The following is a 26084-nucleotide window of genomic DNA, read 5'->3' on the forward strand; positions in this document are numbered from 1 at the left end:
TTTTGTTTTAAGTAATTTTTTTTCTTAGTGCAAACACTTACTTAAAATAAAAAAATTTTACTTGCTTCAAGAAAATTATTTCTTTGAGGGGTACCTGAAACATATTTATTTGTTTTAAGTAATTTTTTTTCTCAGTGTATAATATTTAGAATTCACGATGCGAAATTATTATCTTCAGTAATGTAATACGAAAGTATATCGACGAAATTTAATACATTTGAACGTACCTTAATTGTTACTTAATTATTTATCTTATTTATTGAGATATCCTTTCTTATTTAATTATTAAACAGAGAGACGGAGTTTGTCGAATAATTTTATTTTTCTTTGCAATCCTTATATTACAAAACATACTTTTCCAGACGCATTGAAAATATGCTCTATTTACATTGGATCGTCGTCTAGTTTTGTGCTAGAGATTTCTTTTTTTTTTTTTAAATCTTTACAGAAATAATATTAATTACTATTTTGCATAGGCTTTCGTATTACATATATATATATATAATTATATAGATATATTATATAATTATATATATATATTTTATATATATCATATTATATATGTATAATAATACATATCGTATGTATTATAAATATATATTATAATATATATACATATATGATTATGGCAGTACATTTACATTTAAAGTCTATAAATTTTTTTTTCTGTCACTTATAACATATATAACATTTTTTTCTCGTAATATATGAAAATCTACATACTTATGTCCTATGTGCACGAGGCGAGTACGAAAGGGGAAAAAAAAAATAAATGTTCGTGTTTTATGCATTATTAATTAAAGCATCCGTTTTTCCGCGGATACGCGTGGCTTCACGGCCGGCCGCGCACGCACAAGCATTTGAGATCTAGAAAATTCGTAAAAATAACGTGCGAAAGGTCAAGAAAGGTTCCGCCTCTTCCGTACGCTCGTATCGGAGCTCACTCAATTGCCCGCCGCGAACGCGATATTTTCGTCCCTCCGAAACGTTAGCTCCGTCGCGAGAAGTGCTCCTTTTTTTTTTTCGTTCTTTATTGCGATATGTAAGAATACGTACGAACATGTAAGAATATGCAAGAATACGAAGAAATACGTTTCACGAATCACGAAAGAAGCTTGGTAGAAGCGCTAAACTCGATTGGACCCGGTTTTACGTTGTCCTTTCCTAAAAATAAGCGACTGTGCGACTGATTCCCTTCGGTTTTGTTCTTTTTTTTTTTTTTAATTTTTGTTTCACCTCACCCGTTTCACATGCTCGCGGGAGACTCCCCTACGTACAACTAAACGTTACAAACGTCCTAGTATTGTCTAAGAGTGCTCTCTTTCACTTTCCGCTACTTCCTCACGTTCAGTCTATGTCTTTCGGTATTTATAAGAGTTCAATTTATATTTATATATGTATATTCTTAGATTGCAACGGGGGGGGGGAGGATACTCTCGTCTAATCTCTAATTTCTAAACGCCAAGCAACTATGTACATTTTATATCTCTTATTTCTTCTTTCTTCACGCCTGAATCACGTCCACTCGCTAACAAAAAGAAAAAAAGAAAAAAGGGGGAAAAAAAAATAAATCGAACACAACAAATACTTTTCTGATCGTAGATCGCACTTGTCCACTTGTTTCTTATATCTACCTAGACAGATCTGCCACGGGTAACCACCAATCCATCGTGGAAGATACAGAACGTAATGAATTCTCGTTAAAGAACAAACGTGGAGATTCTTCCGGCCTCCACAGTTCTCGCCTTCACAGTTTTACGTTATCGGAACAGGATGACGTTGTAATCATCGGTATCGCCGTCTGTCGAGCGCGGGCTTAGATCGGGGCTTTAATCGTGAAACACGTATCAAGAGGTGCTGTTCCGATGCTTCTTGCTCTTCGCCTTGCCGGGCTCGAACTCGTCCTCGCTCCTGCGTCGCTTCTCCTTCAGCTGCTTCTCCATCGCCAGCATCGTGATCATCCGCTTGTGCGAGTCGCCCACTATCCATCCGTGCTGCTCCTGCCGATCGTCCTCCTCCTCCTCGGGCGCCGGGATCGGCTCCGGCGCCTCCTCCTCGTCGCTCGAACTGGACCAGTAGTACAACTGCAGGGCAGCGGTGCGCTTGCGTCGACCGATCGCGACCCCGACCCCTTCCTCGACCTTGTTCCACGACTTGGTGGTCTTCAGCTCCTCGTCGTCGGAGTCGCGCTTCCCGCTGGACGATCTGCGCTCCTTGGAATCCTTGCTGCCCGCGGACGTCTTTCTGGATTTCTCCGCGGTCGGCTCTCTGCTCCTCTTGCTCGTCAGGATCTTTCCGTTCTCGGATTTGTAAACTTTCTTCGACTTCGCTGGCGATTTCGAGACGGATCTCTTTCGTTTTTCTTTTTCGTTCTTAGTTGGCGAGTGGCCGCCGCCGTTCTCCTCGTTACTTTCCGCAATCGAGACAGCACGGTCCGATTTGTTGTCCTCCGATCTGTCGAGATAAGACTGATCGATGTACGCTGCGCTCTCCTCGATATTCTCGTCGTCACTTCTCTTGTGCTTCTCCTTCGTCTGGTGTTTCTTCTTCTGATTCTGTCCGGAGACGGCCGTTTCCACGGTTGTGTCGCTATCCAATGCAGCATCGTCGTCATGCGCCTCTTTTCTCTTGCCGACCTCTCGCAGAATTTCCTCCTCAATCGCCTTCTGCGCCCTGGCAATCATCTGATCGTTTTTCTTCTCCATATATCTCTCCTTCCTCTTCTCCTTCGACTCCTTCTTCTTACGCGATTTGTCGTGATCGTTACTCTTCTTGCTGTTATCCCTTATGTACGATTCCTCGTCCGAGCTGCTTATTTCCGCTAGCAGTCCTTGCTTGCCTATCGCGCACTTCCTTTGTCTTCTTGTCGGCTGGAAGTCCATGAGTATCCTCTCTTGCTCCTCTCGCAATTTATCCAGCTGCTGCTGCTTTCTCTTCTTCGATTCTTGCACCTTTCTGCTGAGAAACACGTGAAGGGGAAGATTGTGGTCGGATTCTTTCTGCGGTTTCTCGTTGCTGGACAGTTTCTCGGGCAAAGCCGGAACATCGTCATCCGGTTCCTCCTTCTCATCCGGCATCTCCGTAGGGCTCAGACATTTGTTCTCCGTCTCCTCATTAACAGCTCCATCGTTAGAGGCTTCGTCCATAGTGCCGTTAACGATATCGTTCTTCTCAGCTTTCGAATTGAGATTCTCGTGCCGATCTAGAAGATCCAAGGCCTCTTCCAAGGAAATCATCTCCGATGTATCGTCTTTCGCGTTCGTAGAGGTGAGCTTCGTCTGCAAAGCCGCATTTTCATCCGACGTTTGCTTTCCAACCCTGTCCTTCGCTTCCTCGGCCGTCGGCTCCTCGTTTTCCTCGATCTCCGTCTCCGCGTCCGAGCTGTCCTCCCTGTACAGGTCTTCCAGCTCGAACGTCCTCTCGTATTGATTGTCCGCGTCGTCATCGCTGTTCCTCGCCTCGTCGGTCATCTTCCTCTCGTCTATCACCAGCGAACGATCCGACATTTCCGATTCTGATTTCGCGGCGTCGTGATCGTTTTTCATAGTGTCTTCTGGCACCACTCGATTCCAATCGTCTACGACCTGATCGTCATTGTCGAATTCGGATTCGTTGACCGCGCGTCGATCATCCGCCTCGTCGACGTCGAGCGGTCTCTTCGAACTCTTTCTCGATTTCAACGAATGTTCCTCGTTCGCGATCGCGTAATCGACGTCGTCCCGCTCGTACTCGCTCTCGGACGATGTCGACAACTCCGCGAAGAGATTCTGCTTGCCCTTCGAGCACGAGCGTTGACTCTTCGAAATGCCCACGCCGACGTCTTCCGTCTTTGCGGCCGTCCTGAACTCGTCCGAGCTGTCGTTCTCATACCACGCGTTTCTCCCTCGCTTCTTCGAGCCTTTACCTCGTTTCTTGAGCTTGCCGGATTGCTTGACGCCCTGCTCCATGGGCCGTTTTATGCGTTGCTGCTTTCTTTCCACGAACTCGTCCATCGGTCCGGTAATCGACTCGGCAATCTGCTGCTGCTGCTGTTCCTCGCTCTGGAACGACTTCAGGGCGCCCTTTGTCTTTGGCGCGAACTTCTCCAGTTCCTGGAATTTACGATTGATCATAGCGTCCAACTTGATGTCCGCGATGTAATTTGTCTTGCCGTTCTCCAGGACGGCATCCGAGTCCCCGTCAATATTCTTCGCCTTCGACAAGTTGGTCTCGTAACTCTTGTTGTCGACTTGGCTCCTGTAGGACAACACGCTACCCAGAGTGGGCGCCATTTGGCTCTCCTCCTCGTCAAATTCGTACACATCCTTTATCCTCTCCGAGTCCCCTTTCCGATCGAGAGACCCGCGGCGTTTCTTCTTTTCCACCAGGCCGCCGTAGAGCTCGCTTCTGCGAATCAGCGGGAACTCCTGCTGTTGCTGCTTCTTACTCTTCTTCGACTTGCGTTGCTTCTGCACGTTCAGTTCAACGAGCGCGGCCTTCGAGCGTTCCTGCTGCTTTCTGTCGTTCATCTCCTTCTTGCGCTCGAACAGCTCCTTGATGGGATTCCTCGTCTTCTTCGGCGAATGCTTCGGCGTCACCGCCGAGTCCTTCGTCGGCCTCTTAGGGGAAATCGAGGTGTCCTTGTCCGTCACCGCAGCCGCCGCTGCAGCTGCCGCCGTAACCGCCGCCGCGACCATCCTCACCGATTGATGATTCCTGCCGCTATTCGTGGTGTCCTCCGGCAATGTGGAGGTCGGAGCTCGGGCGCAGGCCAATTCCGCCAACAGCTTCATCGGAGTGGAACTGCGGAGTGAAATTAGTTTATAACAACTTTACTAATGAATGAAATTGTTCATATACATCGATGAACGATAGCGAGATTCATTATTAAATCGCACGTGCGATCGTGCGGTTAATTGCATAGAAAATATGGCAGTAGATGACCGTAATCATTTATTAAAAACTACTGCATTCTTGATGGCTTGTTATGCAAGTTTTGATTAAGTTAACAATGAAGCGAGCGATGAATTTTCAACGGTATTTTTCAGTCAACAATATATCTGTAAATAAAATATGAAATTAAAGAATACTTTTGTAAAGTGAGTTTAATTAGACTTAATAAATGCACTTATTAATATAACGGAATTCGTTATTCGAACAATCACCGCCGAAAATAAAATCAAATACAGAGGAAATTTTATACTGCAATAAAAAATCTACGAAAATTATTTAACTCTCACTGTGAAGTACATAATGAGTATTATTTCTTAAAGTTTTTAACTCTTTCCCTTCAATTTCCCTTTCAAACAACATTTATGTTGACAGGAGTCAATATAAATTATGCATCTAAATTAATCGATACTGCGGGAACGTCCCTCCGTTCTACTTCCGGAAGTGTACATAAGAAAGGTGTACTTATAGCCATTTCCCTTTCTTTTGAAACAAAGAGATAATTAATTCCTGGGAAAGCATGTTTGTTAGTAAATAAATTAGCAGAATAATGAACGTGGGGTACATATGACAGATGCTCGCGGTGCTATGTGTATACTAAATTCCATGTATCGCAAGGCGCTACACGTTGTCGGTGGTGTTGCGGGAGAGATCGTTCATCGCGTACAGGGTGGAGTGACGAAGGCGGATCAATACGCAACGCGAACGAATGGGCATCGTTCGACGATGGTCTCTCGACCATCCTTAGTGAAAATCGAGCGTCGAACAAGCTCAAATAATTCCAGATGGAGAAAGTAGAGGATACAACATTCGCCAGGACAGCATGGATTGTAGGCGGCGTGATTTACGTAACGTCGCACGACGGAGCTCGATTTTGGTCCCTCGCGGGAAGATAAATCCAACGCAACAGTCGACGAGGGTTAGAGAAATTTTTTTTTCAAGAAAAAAAAAACGATCGTCCTTTCGTACGCGCCAATCACACGCCACATATAGCGTAATCGGGTGCGAAACGAAACGTATGGCCGCGCAGGCAGATAAACGAGCAATCAACAGGTGTTGAACCGATGCGAAACTGAAAAATACGCTTTGATACGTGAGCCATCCTGCAAAATATAGCGAAATATTTTTTAATCACCGAAGCTCGCCGTTTCGTCGCATTTTTATCAATCTCGAATATCTTTTTGCGTTTTTATATCGAGATGTGGGATTTTAGAGAAACGTATTAAAATATTAGCATCTGCACGTAGCATCATAAAAATAGAATAATGAGCTGAGTTTCTCGTAAATACGTTAGAACAAATCGAATCTATACTTAGCGGAATAAAACAAGATTTTAAAATAACCAAGCCTGTAACGATAGCTGGCTGAGAAAATTTGGCGAGTTTATCTTAATGATGTACTTATAAATTTGAAGAACCTTCGTCTTCCCTCGAGTTCGAAAGCTTATTAAACTTATGAAATTTATCCACGTCCAACTAGAAAACTCATTATTATTATTATTATATTATAATGTACTTGTATCATGTTGGAATATTAATTTGTTTTCTCCAAATTATTCAGCATATGATAACAATGGAAATATTTATGCGGTACAGATAAAACAGATTTGACCATCAAGATACTCACTTATGATCATTCTTGCCGTTGCTGTGCAACAAGTTGGATAATGCTTTGTGTAGAGTTGAGTTCATCTTGTTCTTGTGACCCGGCGAGGACTCCTGCTCCCTATTCGACGCGACCGACGTAGACAGCTGCTCGTGTTCGTGTATACTCGAGGAGTACGAGTTCCCAACGCTGTCACGCTTGTCATCGTCGGGATGATCGTTATCGTTGATCTTCTGGCCGAAGATCGTCTGTGTGCTGGCTATCAGATTCTCGCTCTCTCTCATGCGCTGCTGGATCTTGTCCCGTAGTTTGTTATTGTGCTCGAAAGCTACGTCCAAACTGTCCTCGTAACCGAGATTGTCGACTCGCGATGTATCCGGACTGGCAGATCTGCTCGATCGTTCGCTACCGCGCGTCCGATAGCTTCTGTCGTGGCTGTTGTACATGGCTGTCTCCTCACCAAGCAACTAGAATTTCCAAGCAATGTTATATCTTACATCGTCTACTTTTCTTCATAATTCTGCTCTTAATTCTAAAAAAGCTAGATATAAAATTGTTTATCAAGTGATTCATATTTAATCAAATATAATTACTTTTAATAAATTTTATAACAAAAAAGTTTAAAACTCATAATTACATTTACCTAAAATTTAAAGTCAATTCTTTCAATTAATCAAATAAAAGATTTCATTTAATTTTTTAAATATGTACATAATCACGATTTTAAATGATTTTATGATTTATTGTTGATTAATTCGCAGAAAGATTAAGATTTATTTAATTATCACTAAACAGCTCGGATTAATATGAATAATACATCTGGCTTGCATACAAAATGGATTCATTAATATAATTAATATATAATTAATGATTCATTAATTATATATTAATAAGTTATTCAAATATAAGAATTTCTAACGTATAATACTCACTTGATTCACCGACTCCAAAAGACTACCGAGACTATTTTGGCTCTCCACGTCCCTCCATCGGTCTCTATTGATCCTGAACTCCTGCGGTTGATCGTCCCGCCTGTGATACGACTCCGTGTGATCGAGCTTAATCTTTTTCGCGCCTCTCAGCTCGTTCTCGCTCGTCTTCAATCGCGAGCAACACTCCACGAAGAGCACCTGGTCACGGTTAAGAATCTTGCCTTGCCGCTGCTCCGTCGCCGACTCGCTCTCCCTCGGCACATCCAAAGCGTTGTCCTCGATCGCGTCTGTCGGCGCGATCGTCACCACATCCGATCTGTGGCCCAACGACGGCGATCTGATGATGATCTTCTCCCCGGAGAATTCGGTAGGATTCATCTTCCTGGAGTTATCCTCGTGCATTACGCGCTCCCCCTCTTCTTCCTCTTCCTCCTCCTCCTCCTCCTCCTCCTCGTTGGAGCTACTTTCCATCGAGTTGTCGGGAGTTTCGCGAGCGTAGAACGGCGACATTCTTCGCTCGAAATCGTTGTCGTCGTCGTCATCCTCCTCCTCCTCCTCCTCTTCCTCCTCGACGTCGTCGTTATCATTGTCATCGGACTTTTGATTCGTCTGAGAATTTCCGTCGAGCTCGGCCAATTGATTCTTCATTATTGGTCCTTCGGCCGCTAAACTGCTGCAACTACGCGACGATATCGCAGACTCCTCGTCCTTACGTTCAATTTCCTTCTCGGTCGCTTGATCGTCCTCCTGATCGAATTCTAGATTTCTCGCTAAACGTTTCCAGTCTTCATTGACGATCTTTCTTTTGTTCTTTCTGGAACTTGACCGATCTAAATGTGTTAGCAAATTGTCTTGATCTTTATTCATGTGCCTCGAAACAATTGAGTCGTAGTTAAAGGACTCGTAAGCGTTATCGTTGATTAAAGTTTTCGATCGAGTCCTCGATTCGGTTGCAGATCGTATCGTTTGATCGTTTTGCATTTCGTTCTTCGTTTCCTGATCCGTCGAAGGAATTGATGGCTCATTATCGGAATCCATTAAAATCCTTTTGTTTGTTTTTGTCTTACTTATTTTAATCACGGTGGAATCCTGCCTCTTGTGACTGCTTGAGTCCTTTCTGGACCTTCCGCGTCCACCATGCGCTCCACTCTGTTCCTGATCTATCGAATTGGCGTTCTCCCAGGTGTCTTCCTCCTTCTGTTTGACACTCTTCGTGTTATCCGAACGATTCAGATCTTTCGGCTCGTAGAACTCGATCTCCTGCTCCTTAGAAATCCCGTGCGTCTCGTCGAGGACCTGATCGTTGGAAAGGCGCGATGAAGTCTCGTTGTCGGAATACATCTGAAGATAGAGCTCTCTTCGGATCATCTCGCTGGCTCTGGTCTTGCTCTCCCTCCGCCTATGCTTGAATACACTGGACTGCGACGGTGACGAAGAACGCTCGTTAGCATCCTGCTTTTTACGATGGCCGGAGCTATTTTTCGACTTTCCATGAGCATCGTGAGCGACTCGAAGACTCTCCCAGTTCTCGGAGGTCAAAATCTTATCCTTCGTTCGCTCCTTGGTCGATTCTTTCTCGTGATACTCGTTATTAATTTGATCGCTCGTTTCCCTAATTTTATTGTCTTCGTCCGAAACAGCTGGCGACTCGTCGTCGAAGGTCCTCAGGGTCTTCTCGTCCGTCCTGATCTTGCTCTCTCGGTGCCTTCGCTTGGCCGGATTGACGGGCGACCCGATACTATCCTCGGGCACTGATTCAACGTCCTTCTCTCGCTTCTTCCGATTCTTCGCTTTGCCGTGAACCTCACTGTCGCACTTGTCGTTTCCCTTCTTTCCAGAATGGCACTTCTTCTCCTTCTTGTGTCCATTCTCGGCGAACTTTGTCGGTCCGCGTAGACAGGCTCTCGCATCCGAAGCACCCCTGGACATGTCCGAGTCGTCTTCTGATCGTGACACCCAATCGTTCAACACCTCCTTCACCTTGTCCGCCTTCTCGCCGCCGAACACTCGGCCGAATACGCTCTTGACAATCTTGCTCTTGCTCGAAGCAGCAGACTCGATCCTGTCATCCTCGTTCTCGCTGTCACTTGACAGTTTTGCGACTCTGACCTTTTTCTTCTTGCCCTTGGACGTTTTCAATTTTTTGTAATCAGTTTCTCGTTCTTTGCTCGTCGACTTTCTGGATAATTTCTTGCCAGATGATTCCAATCGAGTCGCCTTTTCATCGCAAATGCTATCATTCTCTAAATCACTTATCACTTTTTGAGATTCGTGAGAGCTTGCGATGAGAAGAGATTTATCGTCAGTGACTGACGTTCTCGCTTCGTCCTCGCCTTCCGAATCTGACGAAAGTTTTGTTTCGACAACTTCTTCGGGCAGTTCCTCTTTTGACTTTGCTTGTTTCTCCTCTGAGACATCTATTAATTTTGAAACTTCAAAACTCTCATTGTTGACGATTGCTTTTGATTCAGCCGATCTCAAATCATCGATCGGTACTTGTTCGGTATTTTGTGAAGGAAGCTCGGCTGAAGTTTCGGTCGTTAGATCTGTCAAAACATTCACGCTCGTATCATCACGTTTATCCTCTATACAATTTGCATCGTCAACATATGTGTTTGTTTCTGATGGCATTTCTGACATTTCGACCTTCTCTGATGGAATGTTAAAGGCAAGCGTATTCTCACAATTCTTTACGATGTCGTCTGTCTTAATATCCGTCGCTTCTATTCTCTGCGCCGGTCGATCTTCGGTAACGTTGAGCTCGGTGCTTCGAATTTCCTCAGCATTTAATAAATCTTTTTTCATTTCCGGTAAACTCGATTCCGGCGTATGATCTTGAACGGCAGACTCCGCGTTGGGTATCAAAGAACTGATCGATGTAATTTCTTCGATAATCGTTTTAGGAGGCGATTCAATCACGTCCGTCTTTTCTTTTATTTTATCATAATTTGATTTCGTCGATTCGCAGGTACTCTGCGAATTATCTGCTTGTACTGAAGAATTGTTTGCAATCGGTACAGGATTTTTCCTAGGCCTGCCTCTACTTCGTTTGAGAGGCAGACATTTGACTTGAGGCTGCTCATTTTCATCAATATGCGACGGCTTGCCGGCCTCGTCAATATGCTCTGTATGCGAATCTAATTTTTGATCCTCGATTTTTGATTCGTCAAGATTGCTCGCAACGACAGCATCATTTCCGTCAACTTCGGGTTTCGCGTGAGCTGAAGCGATACTGGAATTCGGAACAATTCGATTTTTTGTCCTCGGTCTACCACGTTTCCTTTTCTTAGTGTCGTTCATCGAGTCGCTCTTCGATTTCACGACTTCCGCATCTTGGGGACTGTTGTCGTGTATCTTATCCTGTGTGTCATTCTTATTCGTTTCTTCTTCCACTTCGTTCTGTCTCTTTTGCACATCACGGCTATCTTCTACCTCGTCACTGTTAATCTCCATGGAGGTGTCCATAAAGTATATATCAGCTTCGACGTCAGACTCTTCGTAATGCTGAATATTTTTACTTCTTCTGGGCCTCAGACTGAAACGATTTGTCTCAGTTAAAGCTGAAGTATCTTCTTTTTCATCATTATCCATTCTGGAGAGTTTTCTCAACGTTCTCCTGGTAGTTCTCGTAGATTCTGTTTGCTGTTCAGCCTTCGCATCAATGTCGCATGCTGATTTCAAATCGGTTTCCTCGTTCGACGATGTAACAATTAATTCTGCCTGATTCTCCATGTCAGCACATTCTTTAGAAACATCTCCAATCTTTTCTACCGTCTCCGTTATTTCTTTCGAAGTATGATTGCAAGATGGAGAGGAAACTTGCATAACATCGTTAGTTAGCTTTGGAAGCTCGTCCGAATCGATTTTAGATTTTTCCAATTCAGGAGAGTCCAAGAGCAAATGTTCTTCCGCCAGGTTTCTCTTCTTCGACTTGTTCCGCTTCTTATCGCCGTTTTTGCCTCGTCCTGAATTCTCCTGCTTCTTTTGGACGGGCTTGATCGGCGTCGACGACAGCATCGGCTCCTCCGGCGTCACGTGATCAGTCAAAACGTACTCGTCGTGGCTCATGTTTTCGGTAATCTTGCAAATCTCTTCGTCCAGCAGTTTATCCTCCAACGTTTGTCTCGTGGTACTGAGATCCACGAGAGATTTCGTCAATTCCGCGCTAGTTGCGAAAGGAACGTAGCTCTCGTTCGGTTCTAAAGACTTTCGATCGATTTCATGAGATTGAGCGTCTTCAATTTTCGTCTGTTGATCGTTCTCGTGATTACTCTTCCATTCGTCATCATCCTCTTCTGCATTCTCGAACGTATTGCTGTTAACAGACTCGACTTTGTCCTTGGTGGATTTTGTCAACTGCGATAAATGCGACTGTGACAACGTGTGCTTTTTCAGAGAGCTCTTGCGAGTGAAGCTGGTAGCGCACACGTCGCAGAAGAACCTCGCCGCCTCCTTCGTTAGTTTCTTCCTCTTCTCCACGATCAGGATCTCACCGGTCTTTGTGTGCACCACCACAAAATTGCCAGCCGCGCGTTTCTTCGGAGTGACCGTATTATCCGAAGAATCATGATTATTCGACGCCGGTCGTTCTAAAGTGGCGTCCGAATCTTTGTTCTCTGTATCGTCCGTTGGCTTGTCCTCGTTTTGTAGATTCGACGATTTTTCGGTGAGTTCGAGCTCTCGTTCAATGTTCTCCAAGGCTTCCGTATTTTCTAACGAAGCTTGAATGTCCATCGGAATTTCGATGTCATCCGCGTCGGAGAGATCAAGGTGTTCTTCGAGCAACGATTTGCTCTTGTTCGGGCTTTCTTTCCTTTTCAGATTTTGCTTATCGCCCTTCGGAGCTGTCGAATCCGTGAGAGAGGCGTCGGCGCCATCATCAACTACCGTTTCCTCTTTCCTCTTCTTCTTCTTCGCGAATCGTTTCTTTCTAAAGTAGCTGGACTCGCTGACGCACGAGCTCTCGGACAGATCGTCCGTGCTCTCGGCACTCTGATTTCGAATGTTAGACTCTTCAAGGTCCCCGCTCGACAGTTGTGTCTTCTTCTTTAACATAGATCTCGTCTTGGTTGAAGATAGAGTGAGCCCGATCGAACCTGAAGAATTCGATCTTTCAAGCCTCTTCGCGTTCGATTCTTCCTCGATAACAGATTTCTCTGATTCTTTTTGCTCCTCGACTTTCTCCTCGATCGAGCTGGGTATCTCGCTGGTCTCCGCGGGTTCCTCGTTCGTCCGAGATTCTTCCGGAACGCTTCCGCCGTTCCAGCGTCCGCCGTCCTCGGACTGTGACTTTTTCTTCGGGCCCCGTTTCTTCGCGCTCTGCACCAGATCTTTCACTTCCGGTATTTTGAAGGGTTCTAAGCTAACGGATAATCGTTTGCTAGAGTCTACAATGTTAGATTCATCGTCAAGTTTCGAAACAACTTTGGCAGGTTCGTCTTCCGGTAGTTCCAAATGCTCCTCGGCCAGTGACTTCTTTTTCGCACCACGTTTTTTCGTTGTTTTTGAGGGCGTTGGATTAACGAGATTTGAATCATCTGTATTTTGTGTCTCTTTATGTTTCCCAGACGTTACTTCCGATTTTTCTAAAGGAACGTCTGAGTCACTAGTAGTCCCAATTATTATCGGTTGCACATCAGTTGAATCCAAAGATTCTTTCGTGGTGGATAATGAGGATGGTATCTTCTCTGTATCGTTCATCGATTCTACTGCAGTTTGAATGATATTTGTGGTAGCATCTATCGAGGAAGTTATAGACAAGACAGACTGCGATTTTCTCTTCGACATACGCCTAGTTGAAGACTCGTTCGTATCGATTTGATTCTTTTTCTGAATCTTATCCGCAGATTTTCTACATTCAGCGCTTTTCTCGATTGATTTTGTCGACCGAACATTGGTAACAGCATTTTCTTCGGAAATTACTTTGTCCAGGGTTTTTTCTAAGTTCGTCAATAATTTCGTATTTTCACAAGCCGCTTCTGGAAGATCGGTAAATTTTTCTAGACTCGATTCGTCGTTACCTTTCATGAGATTCTTTTCTAAACTTGACAACTTCAAATCGTCCTTGATAATTTCACTTTCGCTGGATTGAAGCGGTTGCGACTTTTCAACTTCGATATCTGCGTTTGTAGTATCCATGATGCTACCATCTTTCTCTGAAAACTCATTTCCAACATCGGACTTCAACGTGTCGTTAGACCGGCATTTTTTCTGTCTATTATCTTCTTCAGTGCGATCTTCGACGATTTCAAGTGATCTTTTTTTATTTTTCTTAGAGAATCTTGCATCGTTCAGCGATCTTTTATTGGATTTTCTCTTGGATTTCGTGACACCTTTCTTTCTTTCAAGTTTTTCTAAATTTTCTTTTTGCATTGACAAACGTGAAATTGAATTATCAGTCAATGATGCAGGACTCTCGTCTGGAATTTTTATCGGAGTAATTGTTTCTTTATTCGTTATCGATTTATTCTCGCACGATTCGACATGCGATTTCTCAACGGAGCGCATTGCATCACTCACCTTTTTATCCACGTCATCCTCGTCCTTCATCTCAACATTTAAAATATTATCTGTCTTAGTTTGATTTTCGCTTTGAGCTTCAATCTTTGTTGCCAAGCTTCCCTCGAGTTTGTTTGAAATCTCCAAAGAGTCCATTGGACGTTTAGAAATCATGCTCTCAACATTGGTTTTATCGTTTTCCAACGCTCGAATTTCAGGATCGACAATCGCCGGCAGTTCCTTGTCTGCGGATGTAACTGTCACACTTTTATCGTTGTCTCTCTTCGAAGCGTGGCTTGCCTCGTCGGAATTCGCGCTCTCTACATTATCAGTCAAGGTGGGCCCGACCTCGTCGAGGATGCTAGTTAACTCATCGGCCGCGGTGTCAAGCAAGGAACCCACCTCACCTTCTAGCAGAGCGTCCTTCTGCTTGGCTATTTTCGACACAATTTTCTCTAAGAAAGAGCCTTTGCCCTTGGGTTTTCTTCTGGATAAATCGAGGATGATATCGTTGGCTGGCGAACACGCCTTAGTAATTGCAACTTTTGACGGTACCTTTCCGTCGGCGAAGGCATTCTCGACTTGCGCTTCATCAGGACAAGTAGTATTCTTGTCACCGTCCGCGGGAGAGTTATCGGTCGTGCTCGTCGCCGTAACGGCTTTATTCTCCGCCGATTCTTCTCCGTTCTTGGTGAGGACCGCAAGCTCGCTGAAAGCTGAGTCTACCGCGATCACGTTGCCCTCGCCGCTGCTCGGTTGTTGCGTGCTTCCGTTCCGCGCTATCCTATCCGGATTGTCCAAACTAGTCTGAACCGTGAGCACCTGCACGTTCTGCTGCGCCTCCACGGGGATATTCATGCCCTCCGTCAGAATACCGATGACGTTGTTCAAGGATCTCTTCCTTGACGACTTCTCGCGGCCCGCGCCCCTCGTCTTCTTGGGTCTCCCTACCTTCAGCTTGCTCGTGACGTTCACAGACGTTTCCAAAGAGTTTTCTTTGCCGCTGTCGATGGACAGATTGCTCGTCTCCGACTGCAAGTGACTCAAATTGATATTCACCGCTGTCGAATCTAAGCGATCGTCGGAATTTTTATCGCCCTTGCCTTCAGTTTCCTTCTTACGGTCTTTATCACTGACTTCCTCCTTCTCAGCTTCCTTTCCGCTTGACGAGGGATTTTCGCTGCTACTGTGTTCTTCGGACGCGCACAAGTTAGTCTCTTCATCTTCGTCAATCGATCTGTTGCGACTGCGACGTTTTCCCAGCGAGGATTTGCCCTTTCGAGAGCTATCGCTTGCGATTTCCAAGGAAGATTCGCCCTTGGCATCGCTCAACGATCCTCTCGTTTGTCTGCCGTGGTCGGTTTTGCCTTTCATATCCGGATTGTCAACCGCGGTCTCCTTCGTTTTCGCTGCTCTGTCTCTTTTGCCCTGTTGACTTTTTTCATTTTGTGCCACACTGGCAGTCGCGTTGCTAGTCAAATCCTTCTCTAGATTCGTTTTCGACATCTTGTCATCGCCCTTCTTCTCAACGTTTTTCCTGGATGATTTTCTAGTAGCTTCGATCTTCTCCTTCTTGTTCACGTCCTTCGATCCGTCCGATTCGTCATCGAGTTCCCGCGGACTTTTGTCGCTCACTTGAAGCGTTTTCGATCTTGGTGTGCATTGCCTCAGGCTGCGTTTCGAGTCATTCGCGTGTTCCAGCGTACCTAGGAGATCGTCCTTGTTGAACTGAAACATCCCTCGAGCCGAACGCAACAGTTTCTTCACCTCGAATGGCATGTCCGACAGTTTCGCGAAATCTTTGTCTACTGCTGTTTTCGAATTGCTTCGAGTTTCCTTCGTCACTTCTTCCTTCTTCGGTTTATTAGATTCTTTTTTGACAATTGCCTCTTTCTTTGATATTTCTTCTTTGTTATTTTCATCGCTATTAGAATTTACCGGTAAATTCTTCCTGCCTTTCGTTCTATCATCTTTTAACATCGCTACGTTACTTTTGGAAGCTTTATTTTCTTCAACTACATTAGTTTTCTTTCGTTTTGCCGTGTCTTTCGTCTCTTCCTTCCGTTTTCTTCCTCTCGTCGATTTCTGTTCCTTTTTGCTCTTTTCAGGAACGGCCTCAACGTCGGCCTCGATATTCCCCTCTTTCTCCTTTAAAACGCTCTTTGTGGGAATTCGAGATGCCTTTTGATCCTGTAGAGAACCTGACGATGTAACTGGTGACAAAATAGGCAGATCGTTCGTCACTTTATCGGAATAATCCTCGTTGGAGGAAACGATCTGTAAGACTGGTTCCAAAGTCGGCATCTTGTCGCTATCCGACGAGAGCCGAGTGACTCTTCGTGGCAGCTGAATCGCCATCTTTTTCAACTTCTGCGCTCTCAGCTTAGGCTTGATCAAGTCGGCAGTCTTGTATTTTCCGTCGTTCGTTTTCGCCGGCAAGCCTTTATTTGGATTGCGGGCGAACTTACCGTCCTGCGTTCGTAGCTGCGACTTTGCCTTGATAGAGGCGTTCAAGGACGCCACTGGGTCCACAGGACGCCTTCTCTTCAGCATACTTTGCGTCACTTTGCTTTTGTTTTTTATCGCAGAAATCGTCGATCTCTTACTATCGGAGCTGTCGTCGTCTTTATCAATCGCTCTCGTCTTTACGTTCTTTGGTGTATTCTTTGGGGAGGATGCCTCCTCGCCTTCGCTCTTCGTCTCGGGTGTAGCGCCGTTCTTGAACTTCGCGAACTTTCCCATCGATCTCGCCAGCTTGTTACCGTTTTTTCTTTGAAGTTGCGGGTTCTTCACGTTCCTCCTCTTGCCGAGAATTTTAGGTCGTCCGACGGCTCTCGGCCGGACAGCTCTGTCATTCTGATCCACGGCCTTCCCGGTCGTCCTGGACGAACCTTCATTCGTCTCTTTGGCATCCTTCTTAGCTTCGTTCTCGATTTCGGCGCTCTTGTTGACATCGCTGTCCGATCTCTTCTCGGTCTCGTGACATTTCCTCACGACACTCTCGATCACCGCGGCGATGTTGTCGCTACGACAGCGATTCCGCTGAATCGACTTGGCGTTCTTCAGCAGTTTGTTCCTCAGGGCGGCTTTGTTGCGTGAGATTCGGGACGAGTTGTCGCCGATTATGCAAGCCCTCGTTCTAGTCTGCACCTGTTTCAACAAAGTCCAAAGATGCCGCTAAAAGCTTTTGTGCTGACGAATTCAGATTCGTTATCATTGGGACAGAATTCTAAGCTGCTATCTCCAGGAAGTTAATGTAACATTTTCCTCATTTTTTATTTACTGTTTACTTTTGCATAAGGATTCAAAGTAGAAATATATAAAAAATGTTAAAGCAAAAAGAGCGGTATTTTTATCGGAAAGAAAAATAATAAAACGATGGCAGCATAAAAGTCGCCCTACCTGTGTGAACGATCATAGAAATATGTACCTCGACAAACGCGTATGTCAACTAATCGATGCCTCCGCTCGTGTGCGACGAGGCGCGCAAGGTAATAACGCTCTATCATTATTTCGACGAGTCTCGAATTTTTCGTGATTCTCCCTCGATTATTTGGCATATTCGTGTCACCCGGATCGACTGGCGGTGGTTTCGTTGCTCACGTAATTTATCTTGATAATATACAAAATTATGTCAAACTGTAACTACATTTCAATCGGTCTCGTTTATCATTTCACGTTTATTCTGATTTTTCTGCCCGTAGGGTATTTTAAGGAAATGCGCGAGTTTCTCGGATAATGAAAACTGAAATGTAATTAACGCTAATTGTAAACGGCGAATCGAGGAAGAATCGTTCTAAGCAGCTTTTCATTAAACAAGTTTAATTTGAATATTACGACACGTGTGATTTTCATCGAGATAACTCGGAAGAATAACATCTACTATTGTATTACCACGAAACCTTTATATAGACAGCCCATTAACGTTAGATATTACGCTGTCGTACGACATCCTAATTAAATCAGTCGGCTATTATAATCGCCCTTTATGATTCGAATATCGATCCAATTTTGATCGAGTGTATTATTGAGACAAAGTCATTGTTTTACGCTATTAAATTACTTACGTTACGAAGTCGACCCTGCGATCGCATCGCGTTGTCCTGCAGAACCTTCCTCGTAGCTCTTTTAGCCGGCAGATTGGCTAGCATTTTCTGGATACTCTCGCCTAAGAACAAATTCGAGCGGTCGTGAAGCTACATATATTCAAATATGCCGGCTCGCTAAATTCCCGTTTAATATCTAAGATAATTAAATCGTAAATTCGCATAAATTCCTCTAAGTTCCTTTTCCGGATAATGAGATTTAAAAATCGCAAACAAAGACCACATACACCGTGCATCGACACTTTCTGATTTGCAATTCATGTAAAATTATGTAAAAAGATAATCTCTGTATCAGAAGATAATCTACTTCGTAAAAAGCGCATCATTTTTTTATAATGTGCTTCTTACGTCTTCGACTCGTTTCCTGTATCTTATTTGTTCATGAACACAAAGCTGTTACACAAAGTGCGCGGAGATAAGGAGTGATATGGAAAAGCTGGAGCGTGGATCTCACGCGAAGCATTATATCGTGTTGAAAGCGAATTTCGTTCTTACGGTCGCTCGGGCGGACTCTAGGGCCGGTCGGTGCCTGTTTCTCCTTGGACCGCTCCGCGTTGACGATCCGCGGCTGCGTCTGCGAGTTCTGTATATTTCTCTTCATGCCGCGCTGACGCCGCCGACGGCTGCGGCTGCCGAACGGCCGCCACTTGCACTTCTTCTTGCCGCTGCCGGTGAGACCGAGCAGCCAGGCCTGATCGCCGCCGCACTCCAGCATGTGGCGATGCAGCTCGCCCATGCTCGGGCAGCTCTTGGCGCATTTGGTGCACACCATCTCCGTGAGGATGGCGTCGCGCACCCCTTCGGTGGGCGCGTCTCGTCCCGGCAGATACAGGTGATTGTAATGCTCGCGCTGGTCGCCGGCCAGGTCGAAGTGCGAGCACAGGACGCGCGGATGCGTGGAAGCCTTGTGATCCTCCATCTCCTTGAGCGTCACCTGCGCAGGAATATCGACGGGTCAGATCGCATCTCCGTGTAACATTTCGTTTCGTCTCTCGATTTATCTCGAATGTCGAACGCAGTGCGTATTCGATTCTTGTAAACCAGATTAACGCGCGACATAATGAAGATGTATTTATATCGGGGGGGGGAAAACCGAGGAATTCGACACAAAAATAAGTTATTTATCTACGTGCTACATTGTCGAGGGAAATTCCTCGGTTTTTTCCCCGACAATACAGCACATAGATAAATAACTTACTTATATGTCGCTAAAACGCGGTAATAAAGACGAATTTCATTCTGTGATTTAGTTTCATAGATTTTATTAGATAAATCATTCGCTTTATATGCAAAAAAAAAGGAGTGAAGAGGTCATTGTAGAGACAAAGTTGCGCGAGTGAGTCGGTGATTTGGAAAGCTCATTGCAAACGCTTACCATTCGGTTCGTATGTATCGCCCGAATGTCAAAGATCAAGTACGTTGCTTGATAAATTATCTAGACCGCGTCCGCACCAATTAAAATGCACCATTTGCAACACGAGAATAATATCTAAAATTATCTCAAAATCGTATGTAAAAGCTTGCATGTCTTTTATAATTTACGGTATTTTAATCTTTTGTCAGTCGCTTTAAAATTTATCACTTCCTTGAATAAAATCATAAAGTCTTACATTAAGTTCAATTAATACATTTTGAATATTATAATTGGACGATTAAACGTTTTGCTCTTATTCGCTTATAATAGTGAATTAGAAATCTTATCAAATATATTCATCAAATCGCTTAATAAAAGAACCATAAAAAATTTAATACCTCAAAATAATATCGGATCGATTATTGATGATTCGATTAGAGAAACAAAACTGAGAGAACAAGAGATAAATAAGGAACAACTGCGTTTGCCGAAAATAAAAGCGAAGATTTAAATGATTACAATTATCGACAATTATAATTTTTCTCGTGATGTTTCTTATCCACATTTCTTTTTAAACAAATATGAAGAAATTATAAAGAAGAGATGTATATATAAAAGAGCAATAATATATACTCACGTGTCTGGAACCGCAAGCGCCGCAGATGTAGATCCGCAATCGCGACCATTCGCCGCTCAGCTCAGCGTAAACGACCTTCTGAGCATTGGCGACCTCGCTGTCGCCCTTCTCGCACTTCCTCAGTCTCAAAAAGTCTGCGAATTCATTAGTGAATTCCGTGACAACCGTCGGGCTCGACGACGTTGCAGTTGCGGACGATTCGGTTGTCGTCTCCTTCTTGGTCTCGCTCGGGAGCGGTTCGCCAACGTCGCAGCGGACGACGTCGAGAGTCGTCGCACCCGCGTCGACCGCGCAGCCGGCATCAGCGGCGCTGTCCTGATTACTCGCTGCCGTCTCGACGACCGGCTCGATCCGTTCCTGATCGCTGAGAGGTAATACCTCGGTGGTCTCGCAGGATAGCAACGGGGTCTGATGCAGTCTGCTGATGGTGAGGCGCTCCTTAATCAGCTGCTGCTTCTTCCGCAGCGACAGCTGCGTGGAGATGTCGAACTTGCTGAGATCCTTGATCGAGCACGTCCACTGCTCCCTGCCGTCGTACTTGCGCGGGAAGTTGTACTTCTCGAAGGAGACCCGACGCGGCCGCGAGCCGCTGCTCATTTTGCCGGCCTTCCGGGCGTACTCGCTCGAGTTCTCGTACTCCTCGCTGGCCGGGTACTCCTTACTGTAAACCGGCGTCGCCGCGGTCAGGGAGATGTCGATGGGAAATTGGATCTGATTGACGCTGTGCTCGTAGTACGACTGCTGCGTCTGTTGCTGCGGCGATTTTGATTCCGTCGTCGCCATCGCCGTCGAGCTTGAGGTAGCAATCGATGACGCGCACGTCGACGATGGCTGACCGCTTGTCGTCTGCAGCTTGCCGTCCAGGTGGTGAAGCAGATTCTCGCGGATGTTGCAGCTCACATTGCTGTAGAAGGAACTGTCGAACTCGGGACTGGCCGGATTGTCGATGGGCTCTCGCGTCGCGATGAGTTTCGTCCGGTTACTGTCCATCCGTCGACTGTTGTCTTGATCCTCCGGTTCTTTCTCTTCGGATCTTCTCTCTCTGCCTGATAACATGTTAACCTTTTCGCGCAGATTTTGACCACAAAAGTCCTTGTAGGGCGGCGAACCTTCTTTGATCTTTTCCGACTGAAAAGAAAAAAGACGTACTTATCTAACAATGGATCACTGGTATTTTCACCGAGGAAAGAAAAATTTTTTGAGTCTAAATAAAAAAGTGACGGTATTCTCGTTGATATATCGATTTGTTACAATTATTTCTTTACTCTTCTTATTTAGATTTCTCCGTCCTTCAGAATATAATGCCACGACTCACTTATTACTCAGTTACCTTGAGATTTGTTTTTGTTTATAATTCTAGCTTCTCTACCACAGTGAAATAATACATTCCTCGATTTTAAATTTTTAAGTTTTTAAAAATTATAGATATAGATTTTGTAAAAAAAAAAAAAAAAAAATATCTTGATAACTAAAATAACTAAAATTAAAAAAAAATTAAATCGTTTTAAAAAATTGTTTAAAAATATGTATATTTTTAATAATAAAATAATATCAGTAAGTATTTAATAAATAAGCCATAAAAATGGAAAAAATGCAAGATTAACCAATTTTAAGAGATTTAATAATTTTTGACATCCAATAAATATCGGAAATATTAAAAAATATTTAAAGCGTTTACGTATATTCTATTCTAAATAATATGAAAGAGAATTTACATCGATTTTTCGCGACATTTACCTGAATCTGGCCGGATATCCTCTCGCCGTTTCCCCCGTGGGTCTCGCTCATGTGCGCCACCAGGGCTTCCCGGGTGAGATACCTCGTCAGACACTGAACGCACGCGTGATATTTATCCCCGTGACTACCGACCATATGTTGAAACAGCGCCTCCAGGGTATCGGCAGATTTCTCGGAGCAGTACTGGCAATTCTGGGAGGGTTTTCGGAGATTCCTCTCCGATCTCCTGCCACCGCCGAGCTGATGCGCTTTCTCCATGTGTCGCTGCCGCCGTGACATGGACAGGAACTTCCTGTCGCAGTAGAGACAGAGGAGTCTGACCGGCGGAGTGGTGCTGGTGGACGACGGTGGTTTTGACTTCTGCGCCGACGGAGGACTCGAGGATCCCGATGAGAGTCGCGATGTCACCGATTCGCTTGTCGTCTGACAATTTTGAAGCACGGACGCGACTTTGTCCAAGGGTAGACTGCAATGCAGGCCCGTCACGGACAACTCGTGAACGTTGATGCTCGAGTCTTTGGTCTCCTCCACCCTCGACTCGGTCGCGTCGGTCTTCTTCGGTTTCTTGCACTCTTCGGCCTTTTGCTGGTCCTCGTCGACCGCACGATAGACTTCGCTCAACAGATCGTCCAGCAGTTCACCGCACATCGCGCGCACCGCGGTGTTTTCCGAGGCCGCGTGTTCATCACGCGTCCGATTTCCTCTGCCGTCGTCGACATTCGCCCTCTCCTCGACCTGATGTTCACTCAGTCTGTCCATTATAATCGTGCTCAGCGTTCGACTTTCCTTGCTCTCCCGCGAAACGCTTCGGTCATCCTCGGATGATCCTTTCTCCTCAACATTCTCCAGACGTTCTTCCTCCGTCCTCGAGGGAGATTCCTTTGAATCTTGACTAATCCTGACCACCGAATCCTGCGGACTCTCTTCCGTCGTTCCCTTTGTACTCGAGCAGTCTGCAGTTTCTGAGGATTCGGCGCCCTCGGCATTTTCAGCTGTCGACGAGTCCTCTAATCGCGGCACAACGGCCGCCTCGATAGCACCCTCGGTTGAAGGCTCGCACTTGACTGCCATGTCAGTCGGGTCTCCATCCTCCTCCTCCTCCTCCTCTTCCTCTTCCTCCTCCTCGTCAACACCTTTTCTCTGCCTTTCCAGGTCCTCTGCGTCGTTCTTGTCCTCCTCCTCGTCATCCTTGATCACGCCGTTCAGCACCGTCATCACGTATTTCTCCAGAGTCTCCAGATTTTTCTCGACGCTATTCCGATCGTCCTCCTCCTTCTTCGGCGAGTCCGCGCTTCCGCTTGTCGCTCCATCCGGCACCTTCTTGCGCAAGTTGTTGATTACGTTGCTCAGCCGCGACCGCTTGTCCTGGGCGGTCTGCGCCGATGATCTGTAGGCATGACCGTAGCGTTCCTGTAGCTGTTGTTGCTGCTGACGGTCGGCGTTGCTCCCTGCCGCATTGGCGGAATGATCGACGCCCAGATCCTCGAGGCTCTGCGTCGACGCTACCATCCTATCGGACGACGACGTCGAGCCGGATGCCGAAGGGATGCCGGACAACTTCGCCGTGTGATAACCCTCGACCGTGTCGTCGTTCGGTGTCTCGCTACCAGCTGCGTCCGCCGAAGCCGCCTCTAAAAGAGACCCTCCTTGTAATCGTCTCGCTGTTTACGCGACCGCCTCCTTCCGTGCCCCGAAACTCTACCGTGAAACATCGGCGTGTCCTGTATTTACGATACGTTGAAAAATTGATTCGGGAACCGGGGAACTTGTTTTCCAAGTTTCTCAGGCTCCTCCGACAGATATCGCGTAATTTATTTTTGGATCGCGCCAAGATAATTGTTTAAAAACGGACGGCGTGCGCGCGGCGGGGACGATAAATCGTTGCCATTGAGAAACAAGCGAAGTACGACGGCTGTTTATTTATTTAGGGCTGGCGAAGTTTCACGTAATCTCATCGTGCAAATCTCTGTTCACCGGCGCTGCTTAATATTAATCTTAGTTTAAATGATTCCCCGCTTCGGTCGCATCTCGATAAAATGGGTTAGCTAACTCTTAATTATTAATTCTCCGTCTCTTTTGCAATCGCACCAGTGTAAAAATAAAAATTTATTTAACCTGAATTTATATTGCAACATTCTTTTTAGAATGAAAAAAATTAATAACAGAGTGAAATACATTATTAGTGTATGTAGTTAGCGTTAAATGACGTTAATAAAATCAAAGATTATTGTTGCAATATAATTACAATAAAAAACAGTAACAAATGTCATGGTACATTTTAACTCTTTGCGCTCTATAATTTAAAAAAATGAGTGAATAATAAATCCTCTGTTTTTAGTGGTTTTATTATTTAATGTTGTATGTAACATAATACCAGCAAATCTTCATAAATTATTCTTCATAAATTAAGATTTAAAAAATGTAATTTACAAATAGAAAAAAAAATTAGTTCAAAAATCGACAAGTTGCAAGTATAAAATAAATCTTACAAATCACAGATTACATTTCGATTCCTCACACTGAAACCTTCGCGCAGCCCTTCCAGTAGTTTCCATTGTTCGGAAAAAATATATATATTTATCGTTTGCAGGAAAAGAAATTTAAAAAACATTGATAAAAACCGAAGACAAACAGATACCATCCACCGCGAGAAAATCAGAAAGAGAGAAAGAGGGTAAAGGCTCTCCTCGGCTCTGTCTCTGCCGACACTTTTTTATCCGGAAGTCGGGGGAGAAGGGAGGCTGCGAGAATCGATAACCGTCCCTCTGCCACGTCGAAAGGGGTTACGGCTGTACGAGTAGCGTGTGCGCTCCGAAAGGGAGAGAAAGATGGACGGATATACCCGCGCGCATACACACACACACACACCCCTTGAATGTGTGTTTGTGTGTATATGTGCGATACGCGCGCAGACATACACCGCAGCCCCTGACAACAGCCCCGAGGTGGTAAAAACCGGCCGGCTTAGCAATACCCGCGACAATCCCTTTCGACCATCCGGTTCGTTTTGCGAAAAGCGTTGACAACAATGGTAATTAATGGTTTGCCTATCGCGGGCTATTAACGGTACCGATATATAACCGCTCCTCCCCTCTCCCTCCCCCTCTCTTCTCCCCCGCCCATTTTACGCGATATCGATTTATTTCTCGTCCGTCTCTTCTGAGCTTTCCCTCCTCGCGTTTTATACGGTTCCGTGCGACGTGATAGTATATAGATCCGTTGGGACTTTATCATCGTTAGAGAATTGCGAAAGAACCGATCCCGCCAGGAATGTGCAAATTCCAAGGGAGTTCTGAGAATCTCCGGGAGTTTGTTCGAAGTGCCACAAAGTCGCTGTCAATAAAGAAAAAAAAAAAAAAGAGTTACATTTTCGTAATGAATAATATTACCCCTCCTATTGTCAGGGGGAAAGTAATACGATTATCCTACGGCAATTTATCTCTCCATCGTATTTTAATCTCTAAAGTGAGTGGGTAATTTTCGCCATTTACTTCACACGTCTATATGTAGGTAATACGCGAGGCCATGAGGTATTTAATATATTAAGCAGAAACAGTGATCCAAGATAATTACGCCATTATCCTTAATAATAAAAGAGCTAGAAAAAACTAGGCACGAAAACGTGTCATATGTAATAATCAGTAAAAAAAAAAAATAATAATAATTTACCAATGGATTATTCATCACGTATCCAGTTAAAGTCAAATACATCTCGCCGTTTCTCCTTATTTACATTTTCTCGTCGGTATGAAAATTTCTCCATCTCCTCGTAGAATACTTTCCTCGGAAAATTGCATCAGACATAATTTCCGAGGAAATTCTCCTCGTCCGGGGGAATAATTTCAGGAGTAATTTCTAGAAATAATCCCAAGAAAATTTTCTGCGGAATTTTTTTCCTTCCAGAGAGGGAAAGGCCGTCGGGAAAAATTCTGTGGAAAACGTTCCTGCTCGCGGAGACATTTTTCCCCGCATCGAACACCTCCGTAGCTCGAGATAAGGAAAAGACGTAGCATTCCAATATGCCGATAAGTATATCAATGATCCTGAAAGAAACTCGGAGAATTCGGAGCATCGAAGATTGCGGCCACGCGATTTACCTCGCGATTCACAAAGCCCGTTTTGAGTTTGATAAGTATGGATCGCCGCGAATCATATACGAATCCGAACTCGCCGCGGACACGTCCGTTTTCATCACGGGATTCCGCGTGTCTTCTAATCGAGAGATCGGCGTCGGTCGCGACGCGGCGCGTCGCTCGAGGTGTTCGTCGCCGCGCGAGATTCGTCGG

The 26084-nt window shown here is 45.0% G+C and overlaps 1 protein-coding gene across 1 annotated transcript in view; it reads right to left on the reverse strand.

Annotated features, from left to right (window-relative positions):
* Positions 1–1222: 1222 nt before the first annotated feature.
* LOC105454914 overlaps positions 1223–26084 on the reverse strand; it is a 37068-nt gene continuing 12206 nt past the window's right edge. The window contains exons 3-9 of the mRNA XM_011697888.1: positions 21799–23429; positions 20062–21189; positions 18566–19004; positions 18032–18132; positions 7467–17114; positions 6556–7001; positions 1223–4782 (exon numbers count right to left, since the gene is read on the reverse strand). Coding sequence (XP_011696190.1) covers positions 1848–4782; positions 6556–7001; positions 7467–17114; positions 18032–18132; positions 18566–19004; positions 20062–21189; positions 21799–23429 — 16328 coding nt within the window. The 3' untranslated portion in view covers positions 1223–1847. The remainder of the gene's footprint in view (positions 4783–6555; positions 7002–7466; positions 17115–18031; positions 18133–18565; positions 19005–20061; positions 21190–21798; positions 23430–26084) is intronic.

The sequence above is a fragment of the Wasmannia auropunctata genome, unplaced genomic scaffold (genome assembly GCF_000956235.1).
Source record: "Wasmannia auropunctata unplaced genomic scaffold, wasmannia.A_1.0 LD335972.1, whole genome shotgun sequence".
NCBI classification, from domain to species: Eukaryota; Metazoa; Arthropoda; class Insecta; order Hymenoptera; family Formicidae; genus Wasmannia; species Wasmannia auropunctata.